The sequence below is a fragment of the Eulemur rufifrons genome, chromosome 8, assembly GCF_041146395.1.
Source record: "Eulemur rufifrons isolate Redbay chromosome 8, OSU_ERuf_1, whole genome shotgun sequence".
NCBI classification, from domain to species: Eukaryota; Metazoa; Chordata; class Mammalia; order Primates; family Lemuridae; genus Eulemur; species Eulemur rufifrons.
This window is the reverse complement of record NC_090990.1, coordinates 79,404,924-79,419,692: the sequence shown is the minus strand read 5'-3', so window position 1 is coordinate 79,419,692 and position 14,769 is coordinate 79,404,924. Positions and strand designations below refer to the sequence as shown.

General features: G+C 33.6%; 1 protein-coding gene across 1 annotated transcript in view; it reads right to left on the bottom strand.

The window, feature by feature from the left end:
* Positions 1-14,769, bottom strand: part of AGL (amylo-alpha-1,6-glucosidase and 4-alpha-glucanotransferase) — a 77,489-nt gene that overhangs the window by 49,867 nt on the left and 12,853 nt on the right. The window contains exons 3-12 of the mRNA XM_069480201.1: positions 13,674-13,884; positions 12,951-13,117; positions 11,855-12,058; positions 7,010-7,191; positions 6,737-6,848; positions 3,136-3,259; positions 2,691-2,793; positions 2,507-2,604; positions 1,718-1,857; positions 483-670 (exon numbers count right to left, since the gene is read on the bottom strand). Of these exons, the coding sequence (XP_069336302.1) occupies positions 483-670; positions 1,718-1,857; positions 2,507-2,604; positions 2,691-2,793; positions 3,136-3,259; positions 6,737-6,848; positions 7,010-7,191; positions 11,855-12,058; positions 12,951-13,117; positions 13,674-13,884 (1,529 nt within the window). The remainder of the gene's footprint in view (positions 1-482; positions 671-1,717; positions 1,858-2,506; positions 2,605-2,690; positions 2,794-3,135; positions 3,260-6,736; positions 6,849-7,009; positions 7,192-11,854; positions 12,059-12,950; positions 13,118-13,673; positions 13,885-14,769) is intronic.

Genomic DNA, 14,769 nt, shown 5'->3' with positions numbered 1-14,769 from the left:
GAGAATCACTTGAGCCCAGGAGTTTGAGGTTGCAGTGAGCTATGACGATGCCACTGTACTCTAGCCCAGGTGACAGAGCGAGAGACTGTCTCAAAAAAAAAAAGAACACCATATATAATAAGCTATTCAACTTCACAGTTGTTACTAATATATGTTGAAAGCAACCTAAAAATTAGATAAATTAATATTTTATATATCATCAGTAGGCAATATGGTTGTGCTATATATTATCAAAGACAATATGATCAACTTCCCTAAATTAAAAAATTAACTTGTTAAATATTTTATAGCCCAGTATTCTACAATAACTGTATCAAAAGATTGTTAAAGTTATGTAAATTATGCAAACATTAAATATTACTACCAAAACAATACTGGCATACAACTAGAAAAGGAAATATGTATCTGAATAACCTACTTAGGGAAAGCTAGGAAAGAATATTGAATTCTTTTCCTTATGTAGATGAACTATTTTTCTGTACCTCAGCAACATGAAGAGGTGTTGAGTGGCAGTTATCAAGACGTACTCCCTGGAAATACGTCGCAGTTAGTTCAGTATATTTTCTCATGTGTCCCCAGAGATAAGGACAGTCCTCTGGTTTATTCCCATAGCGTAATTTAACACTGTCTCCCCAGCAAATTAGTTCTCTCCTTAAATAAACATCTGAACCTGTTAAGAAAGGAAATGGCTTTCAATGGTTCAAGAAATAAAATGAAAACAATTGCTTCGAGGAATTGTTGTTTTTAAGTTGCTTTTATCATTTCTTTCACGAATGATACACTGGTTAAAATTATATCTAAAATGATATGGGATAAAGTTTTAAAAAATTAATATTAATACATTTCTCACACCTATTTTGTGAAAATTCTAGTTTAGAGTCTCTTCTAAAAATGAGTGAATAATTTCAAAAATCCAAGTTGCTTCTTAAGGGAAAAAAAGAAATGGTAATATCATAGGCCTTTTAAAGCTATAGTTCTACCAAAAACATTTAAAGCTTCATCTCTACCTTTCTACCCATTTTTGGCAATAGGTTACATTAATTCCAGGGCATACAGCAGAATGGCTTTTTTCATTTAGAATGGCTACAAAAAAGAGGACAGAGATACTTAAACCCAAAATTATATTATGAAAATAAAGAGCATAAGATTTCTGAATTAACTTTAATGTCACTAAAATAGACTTCTCAGTCTGAAATGGTAAAAAATGTATCAATGGGTCCTCTGCAAAATTCTTCCTGGCAGTGAAAGAGCTTTAGAAAAACAAGACGCTAACAGTAAGTGAGGGAAACCTAAAAACAATTATTTTCTAGTTTAATTGCCACTCAAATATCTTAATACCTCTGGCCAATGAGTGAAAATATCTCTTATGGCAATATAACTGTAATAGCAGTGATTTCAAACGTCTTTTTAAAAAAGCAAGAGAATAATATTTTGCCCAAATAAAAGCTACACAGACCCACAATATATAAAACAGATACATAAAAGCTATTCTGTTTGAGAAGATAAGAGTTAGGAAATAGGGCAAAGGAAAGGAAAAATGAACCCTATCCTTTTTGTCAACTCTTTTTCTCCTCTCAGACTGCATGTACTTCTGGTAGCTCTATGATGAAGCGGTTTAAAAACCACTAGACTAGCGGGAGCAAAAAATCAATAAAACATATTTTGAGCTTGCCATGAACTCCTTTCATTTCCATAGTAAAGTTAAAAAATGATGTACCTGGTTCAGCAAAGTTTCTAAGAGGATCATCTCCCATTACCCATCCATTATGTGCCATCAGAAAACAAGCTTTATTTGGAAGATGAATCATAGATTCTTCTGTTGAGAAAGCCACTTCTTCAAAGGGGAAAGTAAAATACCTATGGAGATACAATTAAATATTAAATCCATAGAGAGAAACAACTTGGAGAGAATTTGATTTAGCAACATTAAAATTAAACTTACTCCTTAATAAATAAAATTAGTTTGACACCATTTACAGGAAATAAACTTCAATATAGAACAAAAATCTTCAGTAGACTTTTTGAGTAAATCTAGGAGGATTTCAGGAATGGAGAGTTAACATTATAGCATATCCAACTAACATTTTAAATAATATTTAAAACCTCATAAAATTATAAGAAAATCACTGAGTTATTTATGTTATTAATACTTTGTAAAGGCTTTTACTGCACTCTAATTGTCCAGTCTATGCTACATGTTACCTATAAAGTAACATGCTCAATAAATGCTTGCTCAATTTGATTAACATTAAATTTATTACTATGTATACAGTCCTCCAGAAATATTAATGTAAATAAAAACTATAAATGGCTTCATACTAATGGTAGTTTCTCTAACTAAAGATTTGCTTAACATAATTAAGACTACTTCCAAATAAAAACTTTTATCTCAATTTAAGAAATGTACTAAAGTCACACATTAAAGAAAACATTTAGGTTAATTTGAAAAGTTAAATACAGTTTTCAATTATTAACCATCAATGAGAAGAAAACAAAAATGGAATACCTGGTAACTAAAGGATGTTTTCTAGTGACAGGTCCTAGTTTAGGACCATGGCCAGCTAGTCGTTCATAAAACACATTTCCCAAAAGGCAATTAACTGCCTGGAAAACATTAAATTATGTTACATCATCATCGACAACAAAATAGCATTAAGACTCAAAAAGACAGCAGTTCAAAATAGGTAAACCTGTTCCTGATGATAGTTCACGAGTCGAAGCTTCTCTGAATTTAATTCCTCAATTCTCTTACGAAACCAATTACAGCATTCTTCAATTGCAGCTGGCCCATTGCTAGAGCAGACAGAGCAACACAAACTTATTATATAATGGTTTTACAAATTTTACATTTCAAAATTTTCTTAAATAGGTCAAAGACACCTTAAATATATTGTCAGGATCTTAATTATGGCCAAAGTTTTCCAATTATAAAATTTTAACATACATGTATAGGAACATGGTCTGGCACACAGAAAAAGTAAGAAAATGTCATGTGTTGAAGAAGTAGAATTATGGTACATTATTTTATTTCATTTTCTATTAAGAGTTTTAATAAGTAATAAGAAAATCATACTAGCCATAAAGGTTTATAAGTAATATGATTCTTTATTTCACAAGAAAAAATAAATAACATACTCATGTGGTATGAAAGTCGCTAGGGCAATGTTCATATCTACAGTACAGCCAAGCCGTCTATATTCAGGATCCTGAATAATCTTAAGATGTTGGTTCGGATCAGACTTGGTTACCCTCCTATTTTCTGAAAGAAAGAAAAGATATCTTAAATGCAAATATCCACAAGCAGATTATAACTGTCACTGCTTTCAAAGTTTTAGCCTACAATTTTTCATAGAAAATAAGACAAATAGGCCGGGCGCGGTGGCTCACGCCTGTAATCCTAGCACTCTGGGAGGCCGAGGCGGGTGGATCGCTCAAGGTCAGGAGTTCGAGACCAGCCTGAGCAAGAGCGAGACCCCGTCTCTACTAAAAATAGAAAGAAATTATCTGGCCAACTAAAATATATATAGAAAAAATTAGCCGGGCATGGTGGCGCATGCCTGTAGTCCCAGCTACTCGGGAGGCTGAGGCAAGAGGATCGCTTAAGCCCAGGAGTTTGAGGTTGCTGTGAGCTAGGCTGACGCCACGGCACTCACTCTAGCCCGGGCAACAAAGTGACACTCTGTCTCCAAAAAAAAAAAAGAAAAAGAAAATAAGACAAATATTTATTTCATAAGCATCCTTTCTACCTCCCCTGCCCATCCTCCTGCACATCACCACAAATGCACACACATACACGGGGTGGGGCAGTGGGGTGGAGGTGAGGGGGAAAGATAAATACAGGGAGAGACAAAATAACATCGTAAAAGAAAATACACAAGGATTCCTATCAGTTCAACCCCAGCCCCACTTTTCTGCCTCAGTCAGCATTTTCTTATTCCATCCTTTTTTTAAGGCATTTATTTAAGACTTTGGTGGCAAACATTTTCTTCTCAGTTGCTACCAAATATTCTAACCCTAGGAGTTCTTTTTCCTCAAAGATTGCTTTCTATTCTAAAGTAAGTCTTAGTAACAATCTGACTTTCTTTGCATTCTCTGAAAGATGCACACACAAGTTTGTTTTTACACTTTTTCCCCCTTTGACAACAACCATATTCCTTAGGTAATAATTTAAAAATTTAAAAGAAAGTAAATGGTTTGGGGGGAATTTTCATTCTTTTCTGGGAACTTGTTTTGCATTGGTGCAGGATTGCCTCCACCGAACTTGATTTTATATTAACTAATTAGTTTATATCTGGCTTATTCTAAAGACTTTGAATGGCTTATAAAAACAGTAACAAAATAATAAAATAGAAATAGATTCTTAAAAATCCAGATTCTAAGGTTCATCTGGAAGAGGAAATATATGAAAACTAAGAGATGTTTGAAAAAGAGAAAAAACTATACCATCAGCATAAATTAATAAATAGTTTTTAGCATTGGTAGAATAAAAGATCACTGGAAGAGCACAGATATCAGGCCAATGTCTATTTAGCATACGAGTACATACTACAAAGTATTATGGTAGTACTTCAGTGAAAAAGGATGGATTATCAATTCAACATCATTGTTTGAATAAAAATAAAATTAAATGCCTTCTTTAAATAATATAAAAAATAAATTTTAGGTATATTAAATGCTCAAATGTAAAAATATAAATAAGATTACTAGAAGAAAATAGAATGCTGATGGAAGGTCTTTTCTAAGCATAATGTAAAATCAGAAGCCATAAAAGAAAAGATTGACAAATTTGACTATATTAAAAAAAAAGTAGCACCAGAAACAAGAGTGAAAAGATCAACAGCATACTAAGAGAATATATTTGAAGGCCAGTATAATAAGGAATCATCAATAATAATAAACCAATATGAAAAAGACAAATAGCCCAATAGATGGGGACAAAAGATTAACGGGCAATTCATGGAAGAAATATAAATGGCTAATTAACATGTAAAAAGATACTTCATTAATAAGCAAGGAAATGTAAATTAAAATAAGGTAAGTTTTGCCTGACTGGCAAAGATTATAAAGATTAATGGTATCTAATGTTGATGAGGCTGTTAGTGATAATGTTAAGTTACTATAACTTGTTGTGAAAGCAATTTGACATATTTGAAATTTGTATACCCTTTGACCCAGTAATTCCATGTCTGACAATTTAGTCTACAGATTTGCTCACATTAGCAAGTAAACATAACATGTGCAAGGATATATTTTCTACAGCACTGGTTTTAAGAATATAAGTTCCACTAGGGCAAGGACTTTTGTTATGTTCACTACTGAATCCTCATGCCTTGGAAGGGTGTCTAGCACACAGTAGGTGGTTCAATAAATATGCATTGAATGAATATAAATGAATGAATGATGTAACAACAGGAAATAAGCTATCAAAAAGGCTACTTAAATAACTTCAAGTATTTTAAAACTGTATTGCTATGTAGGGCTAAAAGAAATAATTAGCTGTAATAAATGTATATTGTCAACTAAAAGAACAAGTTGTTAAACAGTCTATGTTAAACAGTCTTATTTGCATGTGTACCAAATAGATACAAAACTTATGCATATAACTTATGTATTTAGAATGACATAAAACTGTATAAAAAATTTGAATTTCTTGCGAAAACAGTCTGAAAAGAAACACAAGAAACTATTAATTAGTACTTCCCTCCAAGAAGTGGTTTAGGGAATAGGAAATCACACATTCTATTTTATCATATTTTGAACTGTTTAGTTTTTTGTTATAATAAGCATATATTATTGCATATAAATAATATAGCTTATAAATATCAGAGGGAAGGGAAGACAGAGGCCCTTTAGTAAAATGAAACATGAAGGAAAGTTAATATCAAAAATCCCTGTATTAAGGTGTTACACAATTGCTAAAGTTGATGTGTGAATCTGACTCTCAGCTTTTTGGACCTCAAGTCATACTGACTTCTACTTCAAAGGCAGTATTTCTGGGTCCTCCTCTAGTTCTATTTTCTGCATGAGAAAAAAAAATTCCTTATTTTAAGAGCCCGCAAAAGATCCTCACTGCTAAGCTGTCTTATACTAATTACAGATATATTCTTTATAATCCTTTCTAATTTGTCTCCTAAAAACCCTAATTTCCCTTTTAGCAGGTTTTTCCCATCCTACTTTTCTGGGGGGCACACTAATTAACTTCTTGATTAGTTATGTCCTCAACTCAAGATTCATTTCTTTACCTTTTGTTACCAGCTAATATCTGGTTTCGGTCTCACTAGTGGTTACGTCACTGTGATAGGGGGCACTATCAGCTAGAAGCCCCTCTACAGCACTTACGATTCTTACTAACAGGCAGCAGAAAACTATAACATCTCTCAGTTTCAAAGCCTGTTCTGAGCTTTTCTCAGCTGAAGTAACCTGTTCTACCTCCCTCCTATTCATATGTTTAACAAATATATACTGAGTTTCACTTACTGTTGGTTCTGAGCATTCTGCTAAAGAACCAACAGTAAGATACAGTCTCCAAGGGAAAATAATTGTGTTATGTATTATTATGACTTCTCCTTTAGATGTTTCTGCTCTCAGCTTCCAGAATCATAGTTTCAAAATATAAAAAGTAACATAAATATCATATAATATACTTAATAATGATGTTAACCAAGAGAAGAGTTAACCCTTTAGGAGTACTATTAAATTTAAAATTGACAGGAACATTCTAGTGTATACACTTTACCTTGTGTAAGAAGTCCTCTAAATTGTTCAACTGCTTTGTAAACATCTACTTGGAAAAATTCCCAGAGTTGAATCTTCGGAAAAATATCCTCCCAAATTATTTTTCGAATGCACTGAAAAATTTCAATAGTTAAAAAAATATATATTTAAAATCTTTTCACCATATACTGTTTACCATATTAAAATACTAAATAATTTTTGACCATATATTTAATTTGTACTTTAGAAATTTTGTTATTCTGCTTTAGTGTGGTACTCCTCTATACATACTGACATTCATGTGTTGATCATTTTCAATCAAAGCAGGTATTCCTTTTCCTTTGTATTTTCCTTCTGCAACATCACAGGAGAAATGCCAAAGAGCTCTGTCTAAGACCCAGGCAGGTTTTAAGTGTGGAGAATTCACAAGATTATATGCACATTCTGGATGTTCCTGGAGCCATTTACTATTAGCAGCTTAAAGAAAAAAGAAACACAAAGGAATATCTCATAATTAAATTGAAATTGTACCTATGTTAAGTTTAAAAGTGAAATAAAATATCAACACCTACCACTCATTTCTTTTTATAGGAAACATCAATATTTTATAATGATACTGCCATATCAAAAAAATTTTCTTTGGTTATGGTTATCCTATTATCGACTTCATCATACTTTATTTTGTTTTGAGAATGAGTCTCGCTCTGTTGCCCTGGCCAGAGTGCAGTGGTGTTGTCACAGCTCACCGCAACCTCAGACTCCTGGACTTGAGCAATCGATCCTCCTGTCTCAGCTTCCTCAGTAGCTGGGACTACAGGCATGCATTACCACACCTGGCTAATTTTTCTATTTTTTGTAGAGACAAGGTCTCACTCTTGCTCAGGATGGTCTCGAACTCCTGACCTTAAGCAATCCACCTGCCTTGGCCTCCCAAAGTGCTAAAATTATAGGCATGAACCATTGTGCCCACCCTCTTTTATTTTTTAACTTTAATTCTGCTTAGAAAATACCATAGAACAAAAATCAGTTCTCTCTTAGGTAACTCCTTTGTACAGCCAATCCTAAAGGGTTAATAAGATATGTTGTTTTGATAAGACTGATAATGTGAGGCTAAGAAATTGCTGAAAGAAATATACTCAAAGTATAAGGGTGTATCTCATATCTTATTATCCATCTGTATCAGTAAGTCCAGGAATCAGGATCAGGAGTTCAGCAAAGTATTTCAAATATTTATGACATTAAAAATAATGTGTTTTAATTTTTTAAATAAACACAAGTTATACACAATTTGTTTGATGTCTAAAATGGATGAATGCCCTCTGAATTCATATTGCATGAGTCATTAGTGTCCATGAAATAAAAAGTATAACAATTATTGAATATCTACCACATACCAGTTGTTCTAATCAGTTAAATGCACTAATTTATCATTCCTCATTTCCTATCACGTAAAGTAAGTCACGCTATTATGTTCCTTTAACAAATGAGGAAGTGAAGCACAGACAGACAAATAACTCAGCCAAAGTCATACAGCCAGAAATTAACTTGGGCAAGTCTCTCTTCAGAATCTGCCATGTTAACCACTTTGCTCTGTTACTGAGATGAATATGTTCATGCCTCATTTACTCAGAGCTGAGGACTGTTATAGTCTTAGAGTCATTATTATTTATAGTTTCAGTCATTTATTTAGTAAATAATTTATTTAGTATTTATACTCATATTAAGTCTTCCAATGAAGAAAGGATACATAAAGAGCAGAGATGTTATAATAAAGGTTAAATTGATAATTCTTCAAATTTGCATCAAGATAGCTCCCCCTAGATTCATCAACATATTGAAGGAAATTCAAGGTACTTGTTAAAAAAATAAAATGTAGTGATGAAAATATCCAATTAGGATTTTCACTAATGAAGAATAAATACTAAGTCTACCCCAATTTCTTAATAAATTTTTAAATAAATCCTAAAACTATTTCTTTTCGCAACATTTTGAAACATAAATCAATTACAAAATGAAAGAATGCTAAACATTAGGTAATGAAAGTATCTTTTCTAATTCTACATGAAAGAGGAGTCAACCTGAAACTATGTTTTAACATACATCAAAATTAAAAACTAAACATGGACTTCTGGAGTGGCACAGTAAGGAATTCAGAAAACACTGTCCCCGGCAAAACAGACTGGTGAAAATTCTAAAAAACAATCGTTTAAAGTCTCTAGACACTGTCCTAGGGCATTTAGCATATGGAAAAAAATTTATTCAAGATAAGAACAGCAGAGTCTGTGGCATTTGAACCAAGATCTGCTCCAGGGAGATTGGGTTTCCAGTATTTTTGGCCTGCCGCAACTGGGGTAGCAGTAGGGGCTGGGCAGAGGAAGGAAGCTGTGATTTTTCTCTGCCCGCCAACCTGGAATAGAACTCCTATGACATAGGGCTGGCAGTAATGAAAAACCCTAGCAGCTGCCCTTCCCAGAAGGAAACTATAACCTCAGACTGGAGTTACAGGGAGATAGAGTCGCCATCTTGTCCACACCTGCCAGGAGTAGAGGCCCTGGAATAGAGCTTCTATAACGGAGATGTTTGGGTAGGATAATGGAGCAGGTCTTGGTCAAATGCCACAGACTCTTGCTGTTCTAATCAAGATTTAGTAGATTTTCTTTAGATTTTCATGTTTCTCCATATGCCAAATGTTTAGGACAATCTCTAGGAACTTTAAATGGTTGTTTTAAAACAATTTTCACCAAATTATGGTTGTTTTGCTAGGTAGAGGGTATGTAAAGTTCTCATGTCACCATTCTGGACGTTGATTTCCCCTAGATAATAACTTTTTAAATGAAAACCTGTTTCACAGAAAGGACATTATGATTTGCATTTCCAAGTAAGGCTGCGGCAAAGTTCATTTCTTTTATATTGCAGAGAATCTTTTGAATGCTTCAGAAATATAGTCTGGTAGAGGCTATATCCCAATTTTTTTTTTTTTTTTTTTTTTTGAGATAGGGTCTCGCTGTTGCTAAGTGGAGTGCAGTGGCACAATCATAGCTCACTGCAACCTTATACTCCTGGGCTCAAGTAATCCTCCTGCCTCAGTCTCCCAAGTTGCTAGGACTATAGGTATGCACCATCATGCCCAGATAATTTTTTCTTATTTTTTGTAGAGGTGGGTCTCCCTATATTCCCCAGGCTGGTCTCAAATTCCTGGCCTCAAATAATCCTCTTGCATTGGCCTCCCAAAGTGCTAGAATTACGGGCGTGAGCCACCAGGCAGGGCCTGTATCTCAATTTTTATTCTCCCTGTCTTTCTTTAGTAATAAAAATCCCAAGGTTAAGCTGTACACATGGCTGACAAACTAAAGACTACATTGAAAGTTTCCTTTATAGATAGGTGTAGCAAGAGACAAACTCCCATCTGATGCAATGTGATCAGGAGTAATATATACATACCATTTCATGCCCTTAAAAGGCATGACTTTCCTTTCTTTATTTCCACTGGAGAATATAAGAGGAGCTGGAGCAGCCATATTTGATTAAGAGTTGGAAGCAAAGTGTTGGAGACAGCAGGGCAACATTGGAGAAAGAACCTAGTTTCCTATCACCATTGAGCTACTACTCAAGTCCTGGAATGCCTATCTAATCCTTTATAAGAAATAAATATAATTTTATGTTTAAGTAACTATATTTTTCTGTTACAGTTGCGTAAGTCATACGCTAACTCATAATTTATAACTAATACAATACCATTTTATGGTTTGACATATTCAATGTAATATGATAGAAGTCAAAGTAATTGTCAATACTACAAAATTATGAAGTAAAGAATACTGAGTTCATGGATATTACAAAGTTTTCACTATAGACTTTGAAGCTTGGTTTCTAGATGCACGTAGAAATACCAAATTTTAGTATGTACCTATTTCTTTACCTAACTTTGATTGTTTGCCATTGTTGTTGGAGATTATCATCTATATTGATGAACTGTATCTATGAGCTTTTAAGTATCTTCATAGTTCCTATGGTTACTTAGAACTATTTTATGAAACAGCAGATATTTCTTTTAAATGTTTGTGCCACCCAGAATTCTTGTTCTTTACACATGCAAATCAGTGGTTTCCGGACTTTTCTACACTGTGGCACACACACAAGATAATATTTGTAAGGTACACGGGGTTAAACTGAAAGCTGGTCATGGCCAGAGGCTTTACCAAGGCAGGTCTAGCTGCTCTGACAGGTGAGGGGAGCAATCATCTCCTCAGGGATCCTTAGTTGGGAAAATCTGATATATTTTATAGAATTGTGTATCACTAAGGAATCTCAGGAACTAAAGTAGGCTAATTTATAACAAGCTCCTTTAACATGTAAAAGATATAATTTCCAGATTTAACTTCTGAGAGTGTACCAATAATTTTTTCTCTAAATAACAGAAGTCATTCAGTTTCTTCATATATGCTATAGTACCAGAGCTCCTGCTGTATACGATTCATTTGTTAGCCTGAAAGTATTAAGATAGTAGTCCCTCTTATCCATGGAGGATATGTTCCAAGGCCACCAGTGGATGTCTGAGACCATGGATAGTACTGAACTCTCTGTATACTATGTTTTTTTGATCTGATAACCAAGGTGGCCACTAAGTTCATAAAGTAGCATATACAGAGTGGATATGCTAGACAAAGAATGAACTTTGATGATCCCAGTGGGACAGAGCAAGCAGCACAAAATTTTATCATGCTACTCAGTTCGGCCTGTAATTTAAAATGTATATATTGTTTATTTCTGGAATTTTCTATTTAATATTTTCATACTGTGGTTGACTACATACCCGTAGTCAGAGAAAGTACATACCCTTAAACCAGAGAAAGTGAAACCACAGGTAAGGGGGCACTATAGCACTCTAAGTTGAAATATGTGATCATTATGTCCTATCTAGGATCATGCAAAATACTTATAAATTGACTATATCCTCAACAAACACCGATTTCTTTGAAAGAAAAAAGGTGATACTATATAAAGTAACTTTTTAAATTGAAGGACACCTAATTATCATTTGTGTTTTTAAAATTTATGTTATATAAAACATTAAGGAATGAAACAATTAGAATATAATATTCTCATCAAAATTAATGAAGGTAGTTAATGAAGCTCATACCAGTATGATTGTAGACAACGTCAGTAATACAAAGAATATTCCATTCCTTTTTCAATTTTTCCACTAGCTGTCCAACATCAGTCCATGTGTACTTTTTATTAGGTCTTGAAAAGTCAGGATTTAATTCTAACTGGTTGGCAAGAGAATAGCATGACCTAGATAGTCCAAGAGTCTGCAATGGGGTGAAATGAATCATATTGTAACCTGCAAAGCAAGAAGACAAAGACCACTGTAAGAAAAAAACAAACAAGACCAACACAAAACTAAGAAAAATGTAAATTTAAACTTTCTTAATTATAAATAGCACGGCAACCATCCTACTGGAAAGGGAGTCAAAGACTTGTGTTCAATCCTAGCTATACCACAAGAGACTTTTAAGCAAGTATTTTTAAATCTTTCAGGATATCAGTGTCCTCATACACAAGATAGGGATAATGAGATAATGTATTTGAAAAAAGTCACACGCAGTGCCTAGTTGTTATTAAGGGTTCAATTTATAGTTGCTGAATGGATATAATTTACATGCAGAAAATATATCCCATGCAAGTATACGTCGACACATCATTCTCCTACTTTTAATGTTCCATGGTCCTTGTATTCTGTTTTAGTTACATCAGTGAACTTCTTATTCCTTTCTTCATATACTATTTAACTTTAAAGTAGAATGTTAATATTACCCGTAAGTGCAAAATACAACTTAAGTTTCATTTTATTCTTGGTACGTATGGCAGCACTTGCCTTCCACATGGAAGATGGTTAATCAATGTTCACTGAATTAAAATTACATATAATGGTAACATTATTTTCCTACACATTTTAATAGTTCATTTTTAATTTTTCTATGTCAAAATAAAGTCTCAGAAATGATAATGATTTCATTTTATCATAGAGTTCCTGCATTAAGGTAAATCATGTAATTTGCCAGTTTTATAAGTTAAAAATGGTCAATTATCAAAATTTCATATGCTTCTATTTATATTATTAAGTATATTCAGAAACAAAATTAAAAGTAGAAGCAACACCTTTGAAATCTATATCAGAGAGGATAATTAATTTTTAAAAAGAAGAAAAGAAAAATAAAGAAAGATGACATTACCTGATTCTTTTGCAACCCTAAGTCTGCTTTCCCATTCATCAAAAGGTCCCAAACACTTAGCTAAAAATGTCTGGAGAGTAACACAGTCCAGGGGTAACACATGATTATCAGCACCAACATGTAAAATGGGATCCACAACTATGTAACCTCCACCACTTTTCTCATTTCTAAGGAAAAAAAAAAACAAATCAAAAACTTTTCAATTAATAATAGGAAAAAAAATCCTCATCTAACATAGCCTGATTCTAACTGGAAGATTAACTGTCCCATTAAAAAATACATTTATTTCTAAAACATAAAATCATTTAAAAAGTTGTAATAAAACTTAACGGAAAAGCCACTTTTACCCTTTCCCAATCTCTGCATAATTACATAATATAATATACCTAATATCCAATAATATCATTTTAATGAAAAATAAGTATACTCAAATCTTATCAGTGATAACAAGGGCACTCAAATAAACAGCATCTTATAATCAGGTTGCATGAAAAGACTACAGTATTAAGCTGTTACTTAAAATAAATTTACATAATACTTTGTTTTGAATCTGCAATGGGTGATACAATTACCTCCTAGAGATTGAAGAACCATATTCTACTTGCCTTTCCAGTAAGCTCTGTAAAAATTGTACTGCCATGGTTCATACAGTACTTTTTAAAAGTTAGGTAACCTGAGGTTATAGAACACATTTTTGTCCCACATACAGAACACCTGACTTACCCTTGAAGGAAATAATACTGAAATGAACCAGACTGTTGCAGATTAAGTTTACAGTATTTATCAGAATCATCTTCTCTTTCTGTTGGATTTTCCCAACCCAGGGAATGGAATTTTTCTCGATTAAATGTTTCTCCAGGAAATGGGTAATTTGTATACACAGTAACCGCTTTTCCCTGTAAAGTTGGGCCCAGTCGGAACTGTAGTTCAAACCCTAAACAAAAAGCACATTTTAATAAACTCATTGTAGGACTTAAATTACTACATTAAAAAACAGATGTCTTATTTAAAGTTTCATAAAAAACTTTGATTATTTTTCAATTATGTTTAAAATAACTCCACATACCTAACGCTCTTTTGGAACTACTTTGTATTCTAATTTAGCTGAATTTTATGTAAGTACCACGCACTAACACATTGTGCCACTGTGAAGCTGAATTTTATATTTTAACAAGTATAGTAAACATCATAGAACTGTCTTCTCTGTAATGTCCCCTTCTCCTTTCCTTGGAAACTGATTCCTATTCACATGGCCACTTTGGGATATGCAAATTCTTACATGACCCCATTTACCATCATTTCTCACTCCTGCCCCTAGAGGTGGGCATCTGAGCAGAGCCCTTCTCTAGCAATTTTCTAACTGCATCAGAGAAAGCAAGTTTCTCTATGGTGTCAGAGTATGTGGTAGTATGTAAAACTGGGAGGTATCTTGGGACAATCATCTCACCATACAGAGAAAGCTAGTCTTCAGTGAGAGAATTCTATCTTTAGAGAGGCAGAATTCAGACTTGTAACAGGAGTCCTGGAGGCATCTGAGCCCCTGACTGGTGTCTGCTCAAATCTAGTGGTGTGCTAAAAGAGGTTTAACAACTGGCTGGGGTGGTGGAAGCTCTGATTTGTAGTGTATGCTGACCACCTGGTGGAAATAATTCCAACATGGACAATCTTAAACTACCAACATGACATAATTGAAAGTGGAATTGGGAAGAGATGTACATAATCAGCTCTTGTGAACCAGCACAAGTTGCCTCCGACACATTACTTCCTATATCCCTATTCTTCATGGTTTAGTTATTAAAGGCTTTCCTGGAATCCTGAG